General features: G+C 26.9%; 2 protein-coding genes across 7 annotated transcripts; both read left to right on the top strand.

Moving 5' to 3' along the window:
* Window positions 1-5,343: 5,343 nt before the first annotated feature.
* Window positions 5,344-8,914, top strand: LOC137808311 (uncharacterized). Of its 6 annotated transcripts, none has more exons than XM_068609355.2 (6): window positions 5,344-5,541; window positions 5,943-6,172; window positions 6,252-6,510; window positions 7,695-7,874; window positions 7,957-8,112; window positions 8,526-8,914. In XM_068609355.2, the coding sequence occupies exons 2-6, from the start codon at window positions 5,991-5,993 to the stop codon at window positions 8,697-8,699; spliced, it is 951 nt and encodes a 316-aa protein (XP_068465456.1). In that variant the 5' UTR covers window positions 5,344-5,541; window positions 5,943-5,990; the 3' UTR covers window positions 8,700-8,914. The 6 variants fall into 6 exon arrangements, with proteins under 6 accessions (XP_068465456.1, XP_068465454.1, XP_068465453.1 ...); XM_068609353.2 differs by having other exon boundaries at window positions 5,357-5,491; XM_068609352.2 differs by lacking the exon at window positions 5,344-5,541 and adding an exon at window positions 5,548-5,790.
* An 11,418-nt stretch (window positions 8,915-20,332) lies between these two features.
* On the top strand, window positions 20,333-21,098 carry LOC150028899 (uncharacterized). Its single transcript, XM_090300455.1, has one exon. It carries the CDS (start codon window positions 20,406-20,408, stop codon window positions 20,838-20,840), a length of 435 nt encoding a protein of 144 aa, XP_090156581.1. The 5' UTR covers window positions 20,333-20,405; the 3' UTR covers window positions 20,841-21,098.
* The last annotated feature ends 4,484 nt before the right edge of the window (window positions 21,099-25,582 follow it).

The following is a 25,582-nucleotide window of genomic DNA, read 5'->3' on the forward strand; positions in this document are numbered from 1 at the left end:
AGTTTGTATAGTTTAGAAGAACGCTTTTGACCGCATAAACATGAGCATATATTGTTTGGTATATTTGGAAAGAGAGAATCATATGTGCATTGAAAGAAAAAGATATTTTATAAGTAGTAGAGATTTATTTTTTGATGTGGTAGTTTTGGAAATAGCATAAGAGACATTTTGGATTGATTAGTAAAGGTAGTAGAGTAATAGACAAGCATGAATATTTGTTGTTAGGAAAAGAAAGGCTTATGGATATCTTGCCGGAAGTAAAAGTTTCAAAGAAAATAATTTCAAAAAAAATTGTTGTAGTTGTATTTTAATTTTTGTACTCTATACAATGTATCTGTAAGTAAATAATCTAAAATTTGGGTGCGAGGAAAATATTTGATTTTGTCTATAAAATATGTAATTGATTAATTTTGATTAGTTGTGAGGTTTCATATTGTATTATATTTTTTGTATGGTCTTGGTTATTTTCTTTTTAGGTTTTTTTAGGTTTATGTCCTGAACATAAATTAAATCATAATTATTAGTAATAACTTTTGACCTAATAAATGTCTTGTTTAATAATTAATATCACAACAAGTAATATAAATAATTATCAAAATAATTAAGTAGAAATTGATGTGTATATATAGGAGAGCCATTTGTGGATTATATGTAATTTTTCTTTAAATTTTTTTTAATAAAATATAGTAAATTTGATTATTTTAAGTATTTTAATTATCGTTTCCTTCTTATACAAGTAGACATTCTTAATAAACCTCTTTGAGAGTAAGAACTTCTAGTTTTGCTTATTGTCTTATTTGTCTACAATGAAAAGAGTGATAAAGAGAAACTATAGAAATAATTTTGTGGACTGTCACTCAAGACTTACCTCGATGATCTCAATATTATTGTGATGGAGCTTTGCGACATAAATATTAAAGTAGAATATGATGGTGTATTGATGATTCTGCTAGCCTCTTTCTTATCATCTTATAAAAAATTGATAATTTTGTTGACTATAGAAAATGATGTATACATGAAAAAGTTAAGTTTTAGACTATATACAAGAGAATTGTGTCTCAAATGATGGAGATGCATAATTTTTTAGGTTGATAAAGAAAACAAGAAGGTCAAGAAGCATAGGAGTATAATGGCTAACTTTAATTTTTTTTGCAAATATCACAAAACAATTAGGTCATTGTAAGAAAAATTGTCCAGAATTGAGAGAAACATATCAAGTAATGGCTATTGTGTAGAATGATACATTACATAAAGACTTTGTATTAGTTGTTACATATAGGAAATAATTATCTTACCAATAAATACTAGACCTAATTGCTTTCTTTCATATATGTATTCATTGGGACTAATTTACTAAGTTTAAAGTTGTTGTTTGGATAGTGACACATTTTTCAAACATTGACCAACATTAGGTACATCCTAAAGTTGAAGAAAAATCATATATTTATTGGAACATTAGATATGAAGTGGTAGAAGAGTCATATTAGGGGTGACGTGATGTAGATCAGGAAGAAGAGTGATATTGTTGTGATGCAAGGAGTATTGGAAGGAAATTTCTATTTCTTCTATGAATCGTTTGTAATTGTGTCTAAGATTGTAAATATCATGTTATGTGACATTTTATATGATACTTTATAGCATATACATTAGTTCGATAAGAAGTTACAATTTGAATATTTTGTAAGAATTATAAGATAAAAAAAAAAAATTATTGTGTTTGAGAAACAACATGCAAAACTTCAAGACATACCTAATTAGTGAATTTAATATAAATTATGTCTAAGAAAAAATAATATATTTTTTATAAATCAATGATGATTATTCAAAATTTACTTAAGTTTTTTTTATGATAAATTATAAATAAAAACTTTAAAAAATTTAAGCGTGTACAAAATGATTAAATTTAAAGATTGAGCCCAAACTATAATTACGTTATAATGAATTTAAATATTTGGATAAAAAGTAAAGAAATTCTAGACACTTGAGTGTTATTCATATCTCATCGTAACAAAGTTACAAAGAGATAACCATAACCTTCTTGCAATTATTTAAATAAAAAAATAATTATGAAACTTTTAATTTGATCAAACTTATTGATTTATATATTAAAATATCATAGTTGGATTTGGTACACGCCATTGATTGTTGTTAGGTTTATCAAATAAAAGTTGTACAAAGCCTCGTAAATTTGCTAGAAACCACTATCACCGACTAATTTATTCATTTATTTTTCGATAAAAATATTTATTTGACCCTGAAAAACATATTTATAAAAAAAATAAAAAGTAATAGCAACTAGTTAAAAAAAACAAAATTATAATAAGATACTTAAACTACTAAAAATTATGTTTATTGCCATAACTACAGAAGTAATTAGGTAACTTTTTAATGACAAGTAATTATATCAGCAGTGCCATTATTATTTTATAGTAATGAGGATTCGGAAACTAAAAGACAGAGAGACACTTATAGAAAATATTACTAGAAAAATAATTAAGGGCCAAAAATGGAAACATCGTTTTGAAGTACCCTACCTTTTACAAATTTAGGTCAACGTCAAGTTATAAATAATATTCCTAACTAAATAAAAGTCGTCTTTGCATCATCGAGTTACTTTTTAAAAAATTGCCAAAATAAATAAGCTGCAAACACGTCTATAAACAAAATTTGTGTTAAAATTTAAAAAATATAAATACTGTTTTTATAAATAAAAGTTAAATTTGTTGTAGTCCATAAGTAAACTAAAATTAAAACTAAAATCATATTTTAAAATATGATTTTCATAGCAAAAAGATAAAACTTTAATTACATGTTTAACATTTTTAATTAAAAACTTAAAGAAAATTAACTCCATTTAATGAATGAGTCATGTCTGCTTATTTCACAATTTTTTTTGTATTTAGCGACTTACCTCATTTTCTATGAGAATTTTCAAATTATTTTATTGATTTAAGGTGATGCTTTGAAATTTTACTTTATCCAGAGCCATTGAAATCAAACTGTTGACCAAGTCATTTTGAATATGACAACCTTCGAGATTCATTGACATTTGAGTATATGCTTTGCACTAATACAAATATCGTCAAAATAATTAATAATGTAATAAACAGACACTAATCTCACGAATATGAAGATACGTATAATATCTAAAATGTAGGATATGAGATACATATCTATATATTATATAATTATGAATTATATAAATTGATAATAAATATTTATATATATATATAAGTATGTTTCAATTTTGAAACAGAAAAATATTTTTTATGGTTAATTAAGAAGGATTTGTTTTTTATATTTATAATCATATTAAAAATTTATAAATAAGATTGAGTTTTTAGAAAATTAATGTATTTTCTTTCTAAATTTGGATTAGAATCGTGTTAAAATTCTTAGTATTTTTATTTCGAGTATTGATGTCCGATACGTGTGTCCAACACAAACACGTCATTTAAAAAGAGTATTCGGGTCTCATAGCTCGCATATAATAGATAAACATGTAAATTATATTATGATATAAGTGTATTGTGTTGCTCCTTTGAAAATATTATGTTACTTTTTTAATTTTGTAGAAAATTATTTTTTTTTTTAAGAAAAAGGAAAATCCTCTTTAATAAGGTTTGTAATCCAAAGAATTAATCTTCATGACCTATTTTTTTTTTCAGAGAAACAACCTAAAATGTCAATTCAAAATTTATGAATTAATAAATTGAATTTAATAGAAATTTGAAATATAAACATGCCTTTAATAATTACAAATTTACAGTATAATTCAATACTGATATTTTTTTGAGGAAAATCTTATAACTAAATTAATAATTCAACTTATTCTCAATATTTGAAATTAGAAAAGACCAGCATATACTTTTAAGAAAATAGCGGGGTTTGTTTTAAATATAGAAAAACATATTAAAACAAAAATCACTGTCATGAATATTTTCTTTTACACTATGTTTGGATTAGAGAATGAAAATAAGATATTGAATTTAAGTTGATTTGAAGAGAAAGTATAAAGCAATGTAGGATATTTGGATTAAGGTAAATTGAATGGATGTATGAAAAAATTATGAAAATTTGTAAATGATGTGATGTGTGTGATTTTAATTATTTTTTTTAATTGATAAAAAATGTAAATTTACAATTTCTTTTTTATATTTAAAAATTATTAAAAAGTTATTTTAATTGATTTATTTATAAATTATAATTATTTAATTGATTTATTTATAAATTATAATTATAAATATTTAATAAAAACTTATTTTTATATTAAATAATAATATTATTTTTATCTTTATTTTTTGTAATTACTATAATTCTTATACAAATTTATTTCTTTATTACTAAAAATTATATTTATTATTACTATTTATATTTATAATTTATTATATATATAATATGATTAATTATATTATTTTATAATAATATTTTTTTTATATAATTTTAATTATATATTTTATATTTAAATTGTAAAATTTTATTTTAAATAAAAATAAAAATAATTTGAATTTAAAATAAAAGGATAAGAAAGAAAATTAAAATTAATTAATTAAATACATATATAAATAACTTTTTTCACAACTCAAATTAAAAATAAAAGAAACCTTGGTGAGAACTAAAATTTTTGTTAACTTATATTTTGATAAAAATATTGAAATTTCAGAAAGTGTGAAATTTAAATTACTCTATTGTATTACTTTTTATCATTAAATTAAAAAAAATTAATTTTAAATTCTTACTTTTACGAGACAATTTAATTTTTAAGTAATTTTTTAAATATACATTTAAAATTTTGAAATTTCAATATTACATATTATTGGAGATACTCATCAATTCATTTTTGAACATTTAGTAATTCCAAAGTAATTTTAACATTTAGCACCAAGAGTATAAAATTGATAGTTCTTAATTTACGTCAATATTGATAGAGAGGACAAAGAAAAAAAAGACGATAAAAATGGTAAAAATAAAAAAGAAAGAAAAAATAATCATGAATAATTTAAAAATATTTATTTTTTGGTAAAATTGAAATTTTATAAATTTAAATAATTTCAATACATTTATAAATTATTATAATTTCAATTTTTCTTAAAAATTTCACCACCAGACAATACATTTCCTTATAAAATATATAAATTTTCTAAAAAAAAGACATCCTTATTTTAAAATTTATCATAATACTAAATATTTTCTAAAAAAACCCTCTAAAAATATAACGAGTTTCTATAAACATATTATTTATCATTAACTAAACGTGTTTAAAAATCATAATTATTAATTATCTGAATCTCACAGAATTAAAAATACTCTTGTATAAAACTTTTGATTGAACCAGAAGTGCATAGGTTGTCATGTTCCTTTGCTAATTCAAACATTCAGCTCCATTGATTTCTCTCTCTCTCTCTCTATCTCTATCTCTCTCTCTCTCTCTATCTCTCTTGTTTCTTCTGGAACAGCAATGGTACTAAAAGACATGTGTTTCTTCAACAAGGTGCTACTGTGCGGTCCTCACTTATAATAAAACCATTTGTCGTTTCTGCTGTGAGCAACAATGTGCTTCTTCTTTTGGCAATCCTTCCAAGTTTCCATCATGCCTCTTTTATGTTTTTTTTTTTTTCGTTTCCAAAACTTTTCAAACACGCTGAAACTGGCTCTCACCTTATTTTTTTCCCTCTTCACACTTATTTTTGAAAGTTATTGTTTTCACTTTGTGACCAAACCGGGGAAGGAGAAAAAATGAATGCTTTGAGCTCCTTCTGCATGTTTCGATCTGACCCATTAGTCTTAAATGTAACTTTCTTTTGATTAGGCTTGTGTGACTGGAACAAGTTCTAATAAAATTACTGCATTTCATCTTTTGAAGCATCGATTTTTATTTTACGCTGTATCCTTTTTCTTTCCTTTGACATGGTTGTAATGTTTTTCTCTTACTTCGGTTGTAGGACATTCTGGTTACAAAGCCTCCAAAGAAATCACCTTTGCTCTTAAGGATGTCAGTGTTGATCTTTTCAATGGTGTGTGGTGTTTTTATCTGTTCAGTTTGTCTAAAGCAGGTAAGCACTCATGCTAGGACTATTCTTATGGAGTTGCAAAGTGAGAAGCCTTCACGGAATAGATTGGGCCTAACAGATGTTCCTTTGTTGCATTACCCCAATCCTGTGTCTTTCAACAGGTAATGTGAAAAAGCTTCCGTGTTTTATGGTCATTTTGGCTTTGGTTGTTAATTGGCTTTTGGCTTTTGGCTTTGGTAGGAGTGAGTGTGCTGGGAATCCTGTGCGGTTCTTTGCTATTTTGTCAAATCAGAGATCAGGCAGTGGGTGGTTTGAGACCCTTTTGAATAGCCATATTAATGTGAGCTCCAATGGGGAGATTTTTTCTGTTAGAGAAAGAAGAGTAAATGTTTCTACCATTGTGCAGACTTTGGATAAAGTTTACAACCTGGATTGGTTCAGTAGTGCTTCCAAGAATGAGTGCTCAGCTGCAATTGGATTGAAGTGGATGCTTAATCAGGTAAAAGTGCTCACTGTTGAGTCTTTTTCCAGAGTGTAGTGATCTAGTTTATGTGTCACAAACGTACTTAAACATAAGTGTTTCAAGAGAGGGGAAACGTTATTTGTTTTGTAAACATACGATACGCATATTAATGGCTTAGGTGGTTTCAATGTGATTTTGATGCCCCCACCGCTTCGTGTATTTGATGCGAAGGGTCTAAACTTGACCCATGTGCTTGACTTTGAGGACAAGTACTTTTTCTGAGACTCTGGAACACTGTTATCAATTTCTGTCTATCAGTTCAGATCATTGAATAGAGTAGGGTCACCTTGTTGCGTATAATATAATTAAATATTAGGAAAATTATGCTTATACCCCCTGTGGTTTTAGTGATATTACCCCTGATGTCCTTCTCATTTTGTACCCTCTGTAGTAACATAATACTCTCATTTTGTACCCTCTGTAGTAACATAATACTGTGTAGTGTACCCTTCTGTTTGGTACAGATCACCTGTGATTTCTTATGATTTATACGAATTGAGGTCGGTCGGTGCAATGTCCAAAAAAAATGTGTTGATTGTAAAATCATTAAATGACAGGGTGTTTGAATGGATTTTGCCCTGTAATCTAATATGTGAGATTTATTGAGCAAGTATTTTAGTTTATATCATAGAAATAGTGACGACTTTTTACCAGAAGGAGATTAAATGGATTAACATGAACCGGATAGGAGGCTAAATTGCGTTGCTTTGGAAATTACAGGAATAACATTATGGATAGTAAGTCTGGTAGAGCCGAAATCTAAATGTCAATAGAAGAAGGGGTATTGAGTGTGATATCATTAAATCTCATGGTGTGTATTACATAATAACCTAACATTTAAGATTTACAATGCATGTATTTTTATACATGTCTGACCATATGGATGAATATGAATCTGATAGGAGACTAAATTGTGTCAATATGGAAACTACTGGAATAACATTGTAGCTAATAAAACAGGCAGAAGCAAAATCTAACTTCAGTGACACTATAGAATCAAAAGTATAGTTATGCTTATTTCACCTACATAGCTACTTCAGTGACACTATGGAATCAAAAGTTTATTTTGCTGTTTGGTATGCGTTTGTGGCTCAGGCTTTGCATTTCTGTTTTATAGATTAGTATTTAGTAAAAGCATCAAGACTTCTGATTTTGTGCAGGGATTAATGGAGCACCCTAAGGAAGTAGCAGATTACTTCAACCGTAGAGGTGTTTCTGTCATATTTCTTTTTCGAAGAAACTTATTACGCAGAATGGTATCAATGCTTGCCAACTCCTATGACCAAAATGCTAAACTTTTGAATGGAGCTCATAAGTCTCATGTACATTCCATAGAAGAGGTCTCTCTCTATATATATGTGTTTGTATTGCCTTTCCCTTTATATCTTGAACATAAAATGAAACTGATTTGTCTTCTTTTAGGCAGATACACTTTCAAAGTACAAGCCTATCATTAATTCTACATCATTGCTGGCTAATTTGAAGGATATGGAGATGAGAACTGCAAAGGCTTTACAATACTTCAACACCAATAGGCATATGATCCTGTACTATGAAGATCTAATTAGAAATCGTACTGTAAGTGCCTCAATATAACTCTCTCATTTTGTACTAAAAGTTTTTTGGATGCATTATTCGAGCACAATTTATTATTAAAAACTTTTATTTGATAATCTAGGAAGTAATTTCAATTTCCTCACAAATTTTACTGAAGTTTCTTCCTTCTCTCCCCCAAGTCATTTTCCTGCACATACTTTAAGGCTGAAGAATGTAGAGTTGTTTTGTGTGAAACAAAGCTATATTTAACAAAGTATATGTGAAATAATGAAGCTGCAAGTGAGTGATGTAGCAAAACTTTCTTGAAAATGAATTTCACTAAACCTCTAACATGGTTCCGTGACATGGTTGATATAGCAAACTTTTGTTTCTTGAAAATGAATTTATATATACATTTGAAGTTAACAAAATACATTTGTTTCACATTTATTCAGAAGCTGAAAGACGTGCAAGATTTTTTAGGATTGCCACAGATGGAATTAGCAAGCCGTCAGGTTAAGATACACAAAGGACAATTGTCAGATCACATTAAAAATTGGGAAGATGTGAACAAAACACTACATGGAACTGCTTATGAGTGTTTCCTCCAAACTGATTATTCATCTTAACCTCCTCTAACTCCTGGAAAGGTGTAAATATCTCTCAGGAAGCAGTTTAAAGTTTTGTTGCTGGTTGCAGTAAGAAAACTGTCTCCACATTCTGATTTTTTTCACTCCATTTTTGAGATGTACGTTCCTTTGTAATCTTATTTTTGAGCATTTTTTAATTACTTTGTACACGCCCAGCTAATTTATGAGCAAAGATGAGCATTACTTTTTTGTTATTACGAGGCCTGTGGTAACCACCACCATTATAAGTTTCTGTAATTGTAAAAGTGGTAATGCAAACTGGCCTCGAAATGAGGTAGCTTCACATAAACCTTTTCAGTCGACAGAAGAAAAAAAACCTTAAAAACTCATTAGGACAATAAATTTTGGGTCTTGCATTCGTTGTTGTTAAGAATTGGTGGTTACTCTTTAAAATCATGGTTATGGTCTTCATGACAAATGGATGGAAGATTATAAATGTGTGGTGGCAGGGAAACCATAAATTTCAGCTTATTAATGAATAGGAAATTAAACTACAACTTTTACTAACCAATGGCCCCACAAGTGCCATCAACCTTACAACAACCTGTAATCACAGGAGACATATGGTGAAGGATTCCACAGATTACCTCCATCAACGGCAACTGCTTCCTGTTTCTTGGCACCATGTAAAAGAATAGTTATTTTATAATTTGGCTTTTTGAAACAACTTTTAACTAAGTCAACTATCTTCAAAACTAACCATTTGCCTAACATGTAAGATGTTTTCACCCATCATTTACAGCTTATGATCTTGGCCCATTGATTTTATTTTGTGAAATTTGATACAGAATTTTTAATATCGAGTTCTTTTTAGTATTTTTTGAGATTTTTTCTTCCTTGACTTAGAAACGCAAACTTGAAAAATTGTCAGTGTTTTGTAGTCACGTGCAAAGGAGTTCCATTATCTGACACAAATTTAATTGCTCAAAATGTAAATATCTTTGTTGAATCAGACCGTTACCTCATGAATAAAGGCGTAGTTATCAATCAAGCAACTTATTTACTTTAATGAATCTGCTTAAGCATCATATCAATTTGACTTTCTCCAATGTTTCTCAACTTTCCAATGCAAAACTCGTTCCATCTCACCTACAATATGTCAACAATTGGTTAATATTTTTTTTAAAAGCATATTTTCTATGTTTTGTTAGCACATGTCAACTAAAAATATATAAAAAGAAAAGCTATAAATTAGATCAAGTTTTCCGATTAAACAGAATGTAAAATGTGTTTTTTGCATATTATGGAAACTATTACATCAAACAGAGTTTCCAAAAATGTAGGCAAACAATCCGAGTGGTAGCAGAAATTATTATATCCGAATCTCATTCAATTTTTATATGTAGAAGGACAAAGAGAAGATTTAGAGGCAATTTGGTATTTTATTGTGGAAGTGCAGATGGAAATTAAGAGGGTGCAAAAAGGAGGCCCAATAAAAGAGGGCCACCTTGGACGATTCAAAGCCCAAAACTACACCTTTTTTTTCTCGTGGTTATCCACCTCCCTTTTAGATAATAAATAAATAATAGCTGATATAAAACCGTCGCCTTGTTACTAAATAATACCTTCCTTTTCCTTCATAAGCAAAAATAATGTACTTTTATTTTATTTAATGATTCTTTTCATAAATACCCTTAATTTTAATTAATATTTGACATTTAATTACACTACCATAATATTATATGTACTTTTTGTTATAGAAAAGATGTTTTTTTTCCTTGTTATGAATAAAAATGGAGGTAGAACAATTCTTGCCTGAAACAAATTCGTAATCTCTAATATTACCTAAATACTTATACATCTCCTTATTTTTCTTCCTTCACCTATTCTATTTCTTTTTCTTTCTGAAATACATATGATAAAAATATTTCATAATATATAAAATTATTCTAAACTTAAGTTAGACTTTCACTTCCTAATAATATCTATAAATTCTAATGATCACATTTAAGCTCTACATGAATTCAAAAATCCATAAATCACCTATAATACCTTGCCCTAAAAAAATATTATCAGTGATCCCCAATTCTGTATCACCACCAGATTATTATGTAATCTTCTGCATTCAATATAATAATTACCAAACTTTAACCTGCACTTTGTTCAATTTATTTTTTGTTAAATTTAAAAATATGCTCCATATTATAATGAAGTTAATACTTTATGCAGGGCCATAGTTTATGTAAAAGTAAAAAGTGGCCAAAAACAAAAAAAAAAAAGCAACTTGCTTTGATGACAAAGTTGTGTCTCCCTTAAAATTCCCGTTTCATGATTCCTTCCATAAAGCCAAACATTTGAATCCAATTTGGGAGTTTTATAACTGAAAAACTGTTAAAGCTGACACCATTACTACACTCTCCATCTTATATTGCTTAAAGTACATTTTTCCTGCGTGCCCTAATGATCGCCACCTTCAACAACTTCGATGGTCGTAAAATCACTTCAACACCAAGAATCGCTGTGGTAGTGATTTTCTGTTCACGTAGAAAAGAGAACGCTTCAAATTGCCAAACCACTTCTTATAATTTGCTTGACATGCAAATTGAACAAGACAAGACTTTTGATATTCATAACTCTTTCATTTTAAAACATTTTTGGGTAATTTCAAATCTTACATTAAATTTTTTAAGTATATTTAAAAAAAAAAATACATCTCAGATCACATAGTGAAGTAAGATATAAGTTATGGAATTTTTGTTAATGTATACTTAACCAAAGTCTGAATTGAAAGATTTATGAATTTGCATTCTAAATTTTTTATAAAGTTCTCCCCCCGTATTTTGGGTCATTTTTCAAAATAAGATGGAGTAAAAATAGGCTTCAAACTCATCAATGAACAATCCATAAACACAAAAGTGTCAATAATCAGTATAAAAAATAAGCATAGGTTAATAAGAATTGAGAAAGAAAAAAAAAGTCAATGAGAAAGTGAAAGAGATGAATTAAAAGTTTAATGATAATTGGACATTTTTAGTTTTTATTTAATATTATAACTTTCCTTTTCTTCACACGTCCTTATTTTATTAAAAGTGAGCTCTCAAATACTTACTCTTAGTATATATTTCTAAAATATTTTTAAATTTAAATATATATATTTTTAAACTTCAAATATATTGTATAAATTTTTAATATATCACTATTTTATATTTTTATCTATATTAAAGTGAAAATAAACGAATAAATCTTATAATTCTTTCGATTAAAGTTAAACAAAATTAAAACATTTTATAATTAATTGAATGTCAACATTATGAGATTTTGAGCCTGATTTTATGATAAAAAAAAATTATACCTATAGATATAATAATAAAAGAAAAATATTTACTATAAAATTAAAATCAAGAGTGTTACATTAAAAGCTCTAAAAGTCTTTCACTTTTTAAATTACTATTCATTTGGTTCCTTATGTTAGATTACTTGATGAATCTAACGTGTTTGTGTCACAATTGATGAAAAGTCCAAATTAACGTTAATTTAAAAAATAAGAAAATTAATTAAAAATTATAATAATGTAGAAATTAAATTGGATCAATTATATAAAAGTAGGAACCAAATAAATAATTTAGTTTTCTATATATTACGCCGTGCAATTAAAATGTAAAATTATACTTTTGTTTAATTAAAAGAAAATAGTAAGCAAGGATAAGGGTATATTGATACCCATTGAATAATGGATACTAAGTTGATAGTTTTATTGATAATTTTTTTTTAAAAAAAGGTTATCGTGCATGAGGATACTCCACACAAAGAGAATGAGCATGAATAGTTGAGAGTGTTCCCTTGTAACAAAAGCATGTTTTCATTGTAATACAGGATGCAACAAAATAATTAAACTTTATTTTCATTGTGTATAAAATCTCAATTACACATAAAAGGATGAAAAGATAAATATTAGATAGCAAAAAAGGAGGTGCCAGTAGCAATCCATAATTACCATTTCCAAACATTATGTTTCTTTTCAATACAGGAAGAGGCCGAATTACTTTCTGCACCGGATGAATTGTGATTGCGTCAATGCTTACGTAAAATGACAAAATTTTCCTTAAAAAAATTGTCCTTAGATGAAAGGGAGTCCGAGTCAAAATGTATTACAAAATTCATTTTTTAGAATATGTTTTAAGATTTGGATTTTTAGAATACTTTTTTGGATTTCGTAATATTTTTTTAAGAATACATTTTCAGATTTTTTTTTCATAATATTTTTTTAAAATATATATTTTTTATTCATGAACTAATTTTACAAAATGAGATTTTGATTTTACAATTTTATTCTAAAATTTTATTTCCAGAATAAAAAAAATATATTCTGAATTTTATTTTTGGAAATTTATTTTTTTATTCCAAATTTTATTTCCAAAATGAAAGATAATGTTAAAAGTTTAAAAATAATCCAGTATAGAACACAATTCATTGGGTGCAGGAAGAATTGGCCATGAAGAGTTTTGTTAGAGTTATTATAAGGCAGTTTCTTCCTGCACGCCTACATTTTTTTTTCTGCACCCCACAAGGTTGTGCAAAGATAAAATTGTCCCTATATAAAACTGTATATTTATGTTTTTTTTATTCTGGATTATAAAATCTGGTAAATTTTTGGATTGGCGCTTTCGGTAAAATTTCAGATTGGCGTGTCCGGTAATCTCTCGTATTGGTGCTTCCGGTAGTACATGAATGACAGTGTTAATCCAAAATAAAAAAATATAAAACATCCATAATTGAAAAAATCAATCCAGATCCGCCAATCCATAATTCAAAATATGCATTCCGGATTCAGAAATCCATAATTGAAAAAAAATCATTCTGGATTCACCAATCCGTAATAGAAATTAAGCTTCTGGATTCAACAATCCGAAAATCAACAATTTATGCAAACTTTGCTTCCGAAACACCCCCTCATCCAGAATGCAACATGATTCACTTCTGGATTGATAAATCCGTATCACACTCACAGATCCCAAATTCAAATAACAGATGAAGGTCAGTTTCAGAATTTACAAAATTATGGGGGTGCAGGAAGAAAAATGTAGGGGTGTAGGAAGAAACTGCCTTATTATAACCGTGCAAGTAATAGTGCCTTTTTGGGCTAGGAAACAGAGTAGCCCAAATGTTTAAGCACAAATTTGTTTTTTCAAAATTAACTCAGTTTTCTTTATGATAAACAAAGTATCATATCTAACAAAAGAAATGGATTTAATGACTTTTAGTTCTCAGCAAACTCACTCGTATTAAAATTTATACCTCTAAATTTTTTTCAGTGCTTTTGATATCTAAAATTTAATAAATATACGAATTTGAACAACTTTATTTTCTTATTGTTTAAAACACTTGATTTTCTCTTCTTTTTTATGTAACACAACCTTGCTGGAATGAAATAATCGTGTTATTTGACTTAATCTTCTTTTTAACTGATTTTTCTCATTTGGTAAAAAAAATTTAAATCTTTCTTATCAACTTATACAATGTGATCAATAAAAAAAAGTTACCTTTGCTGTCAAATAATATGAAGATGAATTACCGTTGTAATAAATAATTTTTTATATCAATTGAACTTATAAATAGAAGATCAAATCTCTATATTTCAAAATGACATGTTGAGTATTTGAACAAAATTGACATATATTAAACACAATAGAATGAAAAAAGTTGTATTTAATTTTTTTTTATCAGTTATAGTGTTTTTTCCTTCAAAAGTTTATATGTTTACATGAAACTGAGAGTTGTTATGTTAACCCACTTTCCAATAGTTGGATACCAAATTTTTTTTTTCTGCATGTGCTTGCAATATGTTTTTGTGTGTGTCCTTCACAAATCATTCTTTTAAATATATGTAGAAATGTGATAAAACAAGAATGTCAATGAGTAGAATTTAAACATGCAGACAAATTAATACATTGTATATGAAGAAATGTGATAAAACAAGAATGTCAATGAGTAGAATTTAAACATGCAGACAAATTAATACATTGTATATGAAAAATTTATCTTAGAAAATTTAAAATTTACCCATACACCATTGCCTCATTAAAAATAACCCTATATAATTACAAATTCTTCGAATAATAACAACCTACATATATTTGAGCAAACTACTTTTTTAGGTTATTAGTAGTTATAATATATATATATATATATATATATATTAACCCTATATAATTACAAATTCTTCGAATAATAACAACCTACATATATTTGAGCAAACTACTTTTTTAGGTTATTAGTAGTTATAATATATATATATATATATATATATATATATATATATATAAAAAGAGTGTTATTCAATCTTATTATTACGAAAGTGGACTTTAAGCCTAACTCAACCCCATAAAACCGGCTCAATAAGATGAGGTTTACACCCACTTATATACTATAAAAGGCTCTCATCTCTAGTCGATGTGGGATCTCCAACACTTATCACAACTTTTTCGTTTTAATCTTAATTTTCTTAGAAATAAAAGTCTCTAAAGATTAGTTTAGTTTTTGATAGTTTTTCTCTCTTCATTTTATATTGATTTTTGTTGAAATTTCTGAGAGTGAAAGATCGCCCAACAGAAAAAATGAAAATCGCTTGAAAACGAGGCATATTCAATGATAAATAAATTTCATATTCAGTACTTCCCCAATCTCCTTGCAATATATACATTTCAATTCCACCGATAATGACAACAAACATGACACCATAGACAACAACAAGGATTAGGTTATAAATAAGTCACATCACACTATTATAAAAAATAAAGCTAGAGACCTGAAAAAGAATTATTAATGTAGTTCTCATTTGTGAATAAAGTAGTTCAATTAATAAACATATATAATACCAATGCGACCTAGCCACTGGCTATGGCATCACAGACCAACTAACCTAATGCACTTTCCTTCTTATTTATCAAATAAAAAGTTAATCTCTCTACCCTTTAAACAAATTAGCTGAATGCAAGTTGAAAGTCTTTTCAAGATTTGTTTTACTAATATATATATATATATATATATATATATATATAAACTTTTAAAAACTATATTTTACTCAACCATGGTTCAAGTTACAAGACAGATATAAGAATTGTTAGAAATCAATTGAGATTAACGGGAATATAATTAATTTTATAAAGAAAATTATGCTCTTGAACAAAGATAAATGGTTTTTAATATAATTTTTTTAAAATTATTATAAAATTAGTAAATTTATCCTACGTAATTATTTATAATTTTTATTTTAATCAATATATAAACTGTTTATATTTGTTGACAGAACAAGTGATTGATTCTTAGTTTATTTATGAATAATTAAGTTAGTAAGTTAGTCGGCATAGAAGTGGGGGTTGTTCCACAGTCCCGGGAGTTAACTATGCGTATATGGATTTAATGAAGAGAAAGTGTAGAAATCGATGCATTAAAAAAAATGTAAAACACAGAATGTATTAAAAAGTGTAATTACAGAAATCTATATAAATAACACTAAACTTTATTTGCTAATACCTGAAGATTTGTCATGAAAGTTTAGATAATCAATTATAAGTAATCTATAATTTATTTTAATTTTAATTTATATTTTTTGAAATTATATTTTCATATTAATTTTTTTAATTTTATTTAATCGATCAAATCATCTTCAAATATTCATACTAATTTATACCTAAATTCATTCAATTCTCTTACATCCAAAGAGTCCTACTCTGCTTCTCCTTCTTTCTTTTTCTTTTCATAAACTTTATTGAGATCTTTTTAATGGATACTTTACTTCTTCTCAAGTGGATTTTTTAATATATGTTAAGGTTTTTAATAAACTTTAATTAATGATAAGATATTTATTAAAAAACATAATAAAGATTGTGCCATTAACACATCTTTAATAAATATTGATAAAATATAATGTGATTGACAAAGTGAGTGGCTGGGTTACATATTGAAGTGGTAGGGACTCTGAGACCATGCTCTACTTTTGACTTGACTTTGCTTCCCCTCCTTAACATCATTTCTTAATTTGATTAATTAGCGCATATTCAGAATTGTCATGAGTGCCCTGAATATTTATTTGTAAAATTAGTATTTATTTACACATACACTCATCAATGCTTCCACCTCTTAAATCTTATAAAAGCAAAAAAATTATAAAATGAAGACATTAGGAATGTTACTATTTATAGTAAATTGCTTTATTGCTCATTGTAGCTGAGTACGTGGTCTTAAAAGGTTCAGTCCAAAAGTTAGCAGCAATTTTTGAAAACACTACAATGCTTTAACAATATTACTAATGATTACTCTCAATCTTACAATAACATGTTACCAAGAATGGAATCTTTCTTATAAATAATTTTAAATATTATTATAACGCTTAATTACAAAATAAAGAATGGTGATTTTTTTAGGGTGACAGGTTTATTTATTTTGTTGGATGATGGTGTCTGTGGATTGTTGGGCTGGTAGTTGGATTGGTGGCCAAAACTTGTTGTTCTTTTGCTCCTTGATATGTTCGTAGTGAGTTTGTACTTGGTTGGTATTGTGCTAGTACGGGGTTTTTAGTGGTAGATTAATATGAGCTCTTCCATTGTGCTGGTTTGGGTGGCTTGAGAAGCTGAATTATATTGTATAGGTATGTATAAGGGTTGAATCACCCTCCGGTTATTCATTTCTTATTGCTGATAAAAAAAAAAGAATGGTGATTTTTATTTTACATTTAAGATTTATATGTATGTATTTTGCTTTATTTATAATTAAAAAAAAAACTTGAATTCAGTTTTGTCCCTATTCTAGATTTAGTCCTTTAACTTTTTTAAAACTAAGCAATTTTTATCTACTATTAATATATCATTTTTACTTACATGTACAGTACTATTTTCAGTTAATATCAATAATGCATTAAAATTGTTAAGTTTTAAAAATTTAAAGAACTAAATTTGCTACTAAAATTTTATAAGAATTAAAATTATATATTCACGAAACTATAAAAACTAAAAGTGAATTTTAAAAAATTGAAATATTCTATAATTAATGTAAAACTCAAAATATTTTAATGATAAATTTTAAAGGAATAAGAAAATGAAGTTAATCAATAGAAGTTAGATGTTGCTTTTTTAATTTATTTTAAAATCTTCAATTTAGAAATTTTACTTTTTTACATTCTCTGTTATATAATAGTATATTCTGCATTAAGATGGTTGTTTTGATGAATAAAACGTAAACTTAAAATATGTGGATCAATGCTTAATTGAGATTATTGATATGTGGTGGTGTTATTCGTGTTGTATGAGTAATAACATTCCTATGTTTAAGTTTACAAAATTTTAATAGATGACATTCACTTAAAATGTTGAGTTTGATTTGATTAATGTTGTTCTTGGGTTAAATATCACATTATTCAGTGTGACCGCGTGAAAATTAAGTGATATGCATTAATTGCACTAATTGATAAGTGTTAATGTGTAGTTTTTACGATTGAGAAAATGGAATAGAATGATTGAATCCAATTATATATTTTGAACCAGAAAACAAATGAAAAAATTTAATCTCAATTTTTATGTAAATTTTAGATGAATATGAAACATTAAAAGAAAGAAAACAAAAACTTAATTGGATCACAAGAAGGAGCAAAGAAGAAAACTATAAAGGAAACATCTAGTTCAAACTAGAAGATTTAGCTCAAGCTAAAAGTATCTAGATTAAATTAATAGTGCAATACTAATATAGTTCAGGCTAGAATTGCTCGCTCAAGCTAAAACAACACCGAATGATCTAGCTTAAGCTAGATTGACTCGCTTGAGATAAAGTTCATTAAATAAATTCTAGAACAAATATAAAACAGGGGCGGTGAAAAAAGAAGTGATTTTGATAGAGAGAGGTTAGTGAGAGAAGAGGAAGAGAACTCTATTCTAGGAGAAGAATTTGCTCATATCAACCCTTCTTATGCAAATTAGATCAAAAATAAAGATTGGAGGAACTGTTATGAATGACTAAGTGCTTTTTAACTTGATATTGAATGTAATTTACTCGGTTCAAATGTATTCTTGGTGATATATATGTATATATAATATTTTATTTTCTATTTTTTTTTGGTATTTTTGTTTCATGTTTATTGTTTGATTCTATCTGATCAATTGAGTCTTGATTTTGATCCTTAAATTTAACTAAAAAGTATTTTTAAGGATTTGAAATAGACGAAAATACTTGTAAACTAGGAAATTTGGAATATGAAAATTTGCATAACATATTACTATGAAAATCACTTGAGACTTGGAACTTCCCATAATTCACATTCTAGAAATATTGACAAATTTTAAAACATGAAGTGTTAGCCTGAAATTGATGAATTACAGAAGAAGTAATGGTAGAGTCCAACACCCAATGAAAGACATGATAAATGTTAATACATAATCTTGATGCAATGATGTGATTTCACTGCAACTTGTGGACCAAGGTAAAAGATCTGAGATTAATACTATACCACTCTAAGTGGAGGGAATGTACTATGGAGAATCTCCCTATCTTTCTGCAGCCTCCATTCTGATGGTGCGCAAGTCTACTAATTCTTTTTTATTCCTATCATAATATATATATATACACAAATATCTTTAGTCCTAGAAAATACTAAATCATAGATAAACTCTTAACTAAAAAACAGTACATCATTTAGAACTTTATTGGCATCTTTCCCTTTTGTTGCAACAAAATATAAAAAATTAGTACATTATGTAGAAATTTGTTTGCTTCTTCCCCTCTTGTAACAATATATACTTTCATATTAAGTACGACCATCACACTAATCACGCAAACTAGCAAGGGTGGTTGAAAATAAAACATAATCTCATAATATTATATAACTATCATATATATGGTTAGCGTACATCATATCATAACTAAATATAAAACCTACTTCAGAAGTCTATAAAATCATATATATATATATATAAAAGGTCTAAAAATGATTAAAATAATATTTGTAAAGAATAAAATGAATACTTTTTAAATTTTAAAAAAAATTACAATTTCAAATACTAAAATACTAATTAAAATTTTATTTTATTAGCCATTTTGGTTAAAAAATGTCAGATTGATTAGTGACCTTCATGTGAGTGTCAATCCGTTGCAGTGAACTACTCTGTTTTTTTTATAATCTAGTGAACTTGTCTGTGTTCCTTTCTCACACTGCCACTCTAATTTGAAATTTTACGAAACAAGATATTGAAACTCTAGAAATCCCTATCCCCAGTTGATTCACATAAATTAGCATATTATGAACTTTTTAACTTCACTTCATTTCTCACATCTCTATTAGACCATGCATTATCATCTCATTCTAACTAAGACAATTAATCAAATTCATGTAAGCAATTTTTTTACATGCAGCAAAAGAAGAAATTATGAAATCAAATGTATACATTTGGAAACAAAATGATGAGCAAAATTTATTTTGTTGAAAAGAGAATGGCTGCGCTGGTGGGCCACTAAATTGAAAGCAAATTGACATAAACGGTCGACAGTGGCAGATCATGATGCACTGCACTCCTCATACTTAGTCAAGTTGCATAATTACATTAAGTATCAGTAAGAATCTTAAGAGATATCACTCACACTCAACGTGCTATAAATACCGTGAAGATCCCATAACTTGTGGTATCACCTTCCTTATCTGAGGTAACTACTTCATTCTCTCTCACTTATTATACCTACATCTTATTTGCTTCTTTAGTGACCATGGCTAAATTTCAGACCTTGCAAAAATATTTTTTCATCTTTCTAGCTCTAGTTCTCTGCCATGGTTCCCTTCTAGCACATGGCAGGAAAATGAATATAAAGGCACTGAACCAGCATTACTTACAAAACACAAACACAAACACAAACACTGTAGCAAATGATCCCCAAGTGCACCTTCCACCACTTAAAACAAACGTTGAATCACCACACTATGAGAAATCTAGTAAGTTGGAAGACTCAGGTGAAGGCTCCATCAATGCTTTCCGACCCACTACACCAGGAGGAAGTCCTGGTGTTGGCCATGGAATCATTACATCAGAAGATCATAACAACATGAAATCTTCAGTGGCAGAGGATTCCAAATCTGAAGGACCAGGTCACAGCCCTGGCGTTGGACATCCTAATTACCAAAACAAAATTGGACAGGGAAATTAGTGGTGTAATAAGCTATAATTGGGAGCACCAAAACTAGTGCAGACGCATGCATATGTACGTAATAACATCAGTCTTTGTTTTCCTTCTCTGCATTACATTCTGTATATCTTGCATCACCATGGATAGGTAGTATGAAACTGGCTTTAAGTTGTTATTGCCTGGGAGGAGTTGGTCTCCCAGATATGTATAATTCAATTTGTTAGCATTTTTATTTATAATCGCAGACAAAATGAATAAAAGATGTGTTTAAAATATTACAAGGCACTTTTCTCCAGGAAGTTATTACTCCCCTTTAGAAATACATTTTTCAAGAGCATGCTCTGTTAAGCCTACCTTTTTTTCTCACTTGCATGATATAAAATCAATGAAAGATAGTAAGTACTATTATAGTGATTGAGGTTAAAAAACACCAAAATCATTTTCTTAAAATAGTTATGAAATTTCACGAGTTTCCAACAGTTCACTAAAGTCAACATCTTAAAACTTAAAATATTTACGAATTACTCATTAAAGATGTGGCATTAAAAAGACCATTGTTTGTCACGAAAACAATTCATCACAAACATTGAAAACATCATTGTAAAAGATTTTGTAAGAAAATATGAATACATTATGAAAAAAATGGTAATAAAATCTTTATAATCACAAATAGTGACATTAAAAAGTCTACTTTTATTACAAGAATATATAAAAATTGTATATAGTTATCTATTTCAAATTATAACAAAAGAATTGTCACGAAATTATTTGGTCATTTAAATAATATATTATCACCTTAAGTAATTCTTGTTTAGATGAAAACATGTGATCTAAAGTGAGATATAAGATGTTGTAAACAAAAGAAATAAAGTGTCGCTTAAAGCGTTAAGATCGCTGAAGCAAGAGATTGTGAAGCAAGAGAGTTGTATTTGGCTTAATACAAATTTACATGCGCTTAAGCAATACTTTGGAATAAAGACCTATCACTTAAAGACCTAAACCCTAAGTGTTGTAGGTAGGTTGCTTAAGCAAATGAGTATTGTAACTTGTGTGAACTTCTAAAATAATACACATTCTATTGATCAATATTAAAATGAAGAAAATTACTAATAAATATTAAAATGAAACCTGTTTCAACCATAAAATTGTCTTTCATGCACATGAATTATTTTTCATATATTAAAACTAATAGTAATATAATCATTACTAATAATCATTATAATATTACAATTGAATAAATACAAAAGAAACTATTCATCTTTAGAATCATCATGATAATGTTGTTCTGATGCAAAAAAAGAAAGTCTAATTTGCACTAGAGATGATAGTGATAAAGATATGTAAATGAGTGAAAAATTCAATATAAATTATGTCATTTATGCAACTTCATTTTTCCAGCAAAGAGCATAACCTTCAACCTTTTTCTTCAAATAAGTTGGACAAAGATGTTTTATTTTTTTTCAAATTCCCAAATGTGATGAGATACGAAGAAGTCGAATGAAAAGAAAGTCTTAATTTTTCAATTGCAAATCATAAGTCATATAAACTTATCTTTTTTTGTCCTCATATGATAACATCATAGGAGGTGTCATCATTAAAAATAAAACCAAAAACTAATAATGTCTTGTACTTTCTATTTGATCATTTTCCAAAACCAATTTATGATTGTACACCACGTAAATGTACTCACACTTTTATCATGCCTTCTCTAAAGATCTTTCCAAGGGCTATATTTTTTCTTCCAATATAGAACCACAAAATCCTTTTGATTGGACATATTCCAAACTCATTTAGCTAGCTACACTTCTATAGAGTTTGACTTAGCAAGAAATGTAAAATAGTGCTTAGTTTCTACTATTATAAAACATGTGATGAAGATCTTCTTATATATTTAGTATCTTGCGCAAATTGTCTTCTAAGAACAAGAAGGGTCTATTGTTTAATAGATCGTCTATATATTTACTATTTTTTTAAGTGTGGAACATATGTTTTAGGTGTCATATTTTGTTGGAGTGTCATGTGGTGTGACTTATGGAGTTTGTTTGTTATAACCACTTTCTCATATATAGGCACCTTATAATCACTACAAGAAAATATGAAATTACATACTGATTATTACATATGGATAAAAATCTGTATGTAAAATGAACATTACATACAAATATTTACATGTGGATTCAAAATATTTAAAATATTTACATCAGTATGTAAAATATTTAAAATTTAATTCAAAATATAGAAATTATTACATACGGATTATATCTGTATGTAATATGTTCAAAATTTAATTAAAAGAAAAACTGTTACATACAAATTAAATTCGTATGTAACTTATTTCAAATTTAATTAAAAAATAAAAAAAAATTAAATACAGATTAAGATTTTAACATCTTTTACCTAAAAAATTCCTTGGTTCCTTTGGACAACATTAATCATTCTATCTAACTTAGTAATTTTCGTCTCTATATCTCCACTTCCTTATAAAAACCTAGACTAAATTCAACCTAACTCTCATAAAAACTTAACCTTTTTAGCACATATATAATATATCAAGTTAAATGCAAATGTTTATAAATTTACCAACTAGCTTAAAATCTTCTTAATTAATTAGATATCAATTTAAAATTTAGTTTATAAATTTTATTAAGAATATAAATTACTTTAGATACCAATAATTTTTTTAATCTGTAAAATAATAAATAATTTAGTCAATATAATAACTAATTATTTTTTATTTTTTAAATTAATTTTTATTTAATATTTTTTTTAGTATTCATTAAAAAATTAAAAAATAATTGATTTTGTTTGAGATCTATTGGTTGTTCAGAAGATACTATTTTCCACTTTAAAGTTTTATAATAAATTTTTATTTTAATTTAAAATTTATTTATATTTTCAAAATTTACTTTTTATATTAATTTTTTTTTATAAATTACTATCTAAACATATTAATATATCATTAAATTTATTTTATATGATCAATCAAATTTATCATACTTTTTTTATTTTTCTAGTAAAATAATGTATATGGTGAATGACTTTAATTGAAGAGAAAATAGGATTAAACAATTTTATATTATTATTCAATTACAATGGTGGGTTTGTTACAATTTCACCGTGAATAGAAGTCACTGACAGTTGATTGACCATGCAAAAAAATAGTTATACTTTATTTTAATTTAATTTTAACGTAAATTTTAATTTTATATTTTTATCTATTTAAATTTTTTTTTATAAATTATATCATCCACAAACTTTCATATTTTTTTTCTTCATTTTTTATCATTTTTTCATAATTTAAATAATTTCAATCTCTATCATTTCTTCTCTCAAATTCACATCCTCTATCTACGATCAAATCTAAACAAAACATTAATCTAAGAAAAATCTTAGTTTAATAACCACAAATTTAAAAAATAACAGTTTACCATGGATCAATACAATTTTAAATAATTTTTTTATAATCCATATACCAAATAAGTGTAATAGTTTTAAGAGGTTATGTAGAAGGAAACAGAAGTTGAAATAAAAGAATCAACAAGATGAAGTTATTATAGTTGAAAATATTATAATTTACACCATTATATTTTTCTTAGGTTTAAATGGATGGTAGCAATCGTCTGTTTGATAGTATAGGTGTAGCTTATATGTATAAACTGTTCTGTAACATGGCTGCATCAATATGAGTGTTATGTGCGGTTTAGCTGTATGTGTTACAGTTTTTTTTTTTAAAAATGATTTTTTTACACTCATTTTTCTTTTTCTCCAAATTACACCTTTAGATTACTTATGTGATAGGGGTAATTTTGTAAAATAATAAACATAAAGTGGATGTAATTTGGAACATTGGTGTGAAATTATCACTACTTTTTTTTTTCTGTATATTTTTTTATATGGTTGACACACCTCAATGTTCTGATTTATAACATTTTTTATTGATAAAAATTATACAATTATATGGAAACATATGAATATATCTATTACTATATTTTTCTTCCCATAGCTTTTACATGTTTTTTTTTTCACGTAGTAATTTTTCACTATCTCTTTAGATCGTCCTGGAATTTAATCATAATTTCCCCAAATTTTTATGCTTTCTTGAAAGTTTTCACTATCTTATATCACTATACCAGGAACTTGTCAGACAGAATTAAGAAGCTTTTAATTAGCCATCTCTATTTTCCCCTAATTCACCCCTTCAATTAGAATATACAAATAACTTTGTTTTAAATTAATTACTTCCTCTTTATTTTTTTTATTTGTGTAAAATACTGTATTAACTACTTCATACTAGTTAACACACCCAGGGAGAAAAAGTGAAAAAAAGAGAGTGATAGATGATATGATTTTTGAATAAATATCCTTTTCAACTATTATTTCTTTTATAGTTGACTCTGAAACATGTTTTTATTCATCTGTAATATTTAAATTTTGAACTTTATTTTAAGTCATCTAAACACATTCCACCTATATATTAGGTTTCCCCCTCTCATAATATGATTATAAGTATACTAACTAAGGTCAGATACTCTGTATATGAAACATAGAAGATTAACAAAAGAAGAAACGTAGATAAAAAGAAGCAAAATTAAAATCAAATGCATATACTTATAAAAATAGTGACCGAGTCTAATTAGAAAGCTGTTTGAAAAATGAACGGTCCACATACACTCCATATGCTCAAGTTCTATAATTAGCATTTGGAATCATAGGTGAGAGCACTAACACACAACAACATTATAAATACCGTAAGGATCTATAAC

Source organism: Phaseolus vulgaris, chromosome 3, assembly GCF_051622355.1.
Source record: "Phaseolus vulgaris cultivar YP4 chromosome 3, ASM5162235v1, whole genome shotgun sequence".
Taxonomy (NCBI): domain Eukaryota; kingdom Viridiplantae; phylum Streptophyta; class Magnoliopsida; order Fabales; family Fabaceae; genus Phaseolus; species Phaseolus vulgaris.

Excerpts from the sequence above, each read along its gene's own strand:
- LOC150028899 (XM_090300455.1), top strand. The coding sequence starts at position 20,406 with ATGGCTAAATTTCAGACCTTGCAAAAATATTTTTTCATCTTTCTAGCT.
- LOC137808311 (XM_068609352.2), top strand. The coding sequence starts at position 5,737 with ATGAATGCTTTGAGCTCCTTCTGCATGTTTCGATCTGACCCATTAGTC. Across the intron at positions 5,791-5,942 it reads CTGACCCATTAGTCTTAAAT|GACATTCTGGTTACAAAGCC; the intron begins GTAACTTTCTTT and ends CTTCGGTTGTAG. Across the intron at positions 6,511-7,694 it reads TGAAGTGGATGCTTAATCAG|GGATTAATGGAGCACCCTAA; the intron begins GTAAAAGTGCTC and ends GATTTTGTGCAG.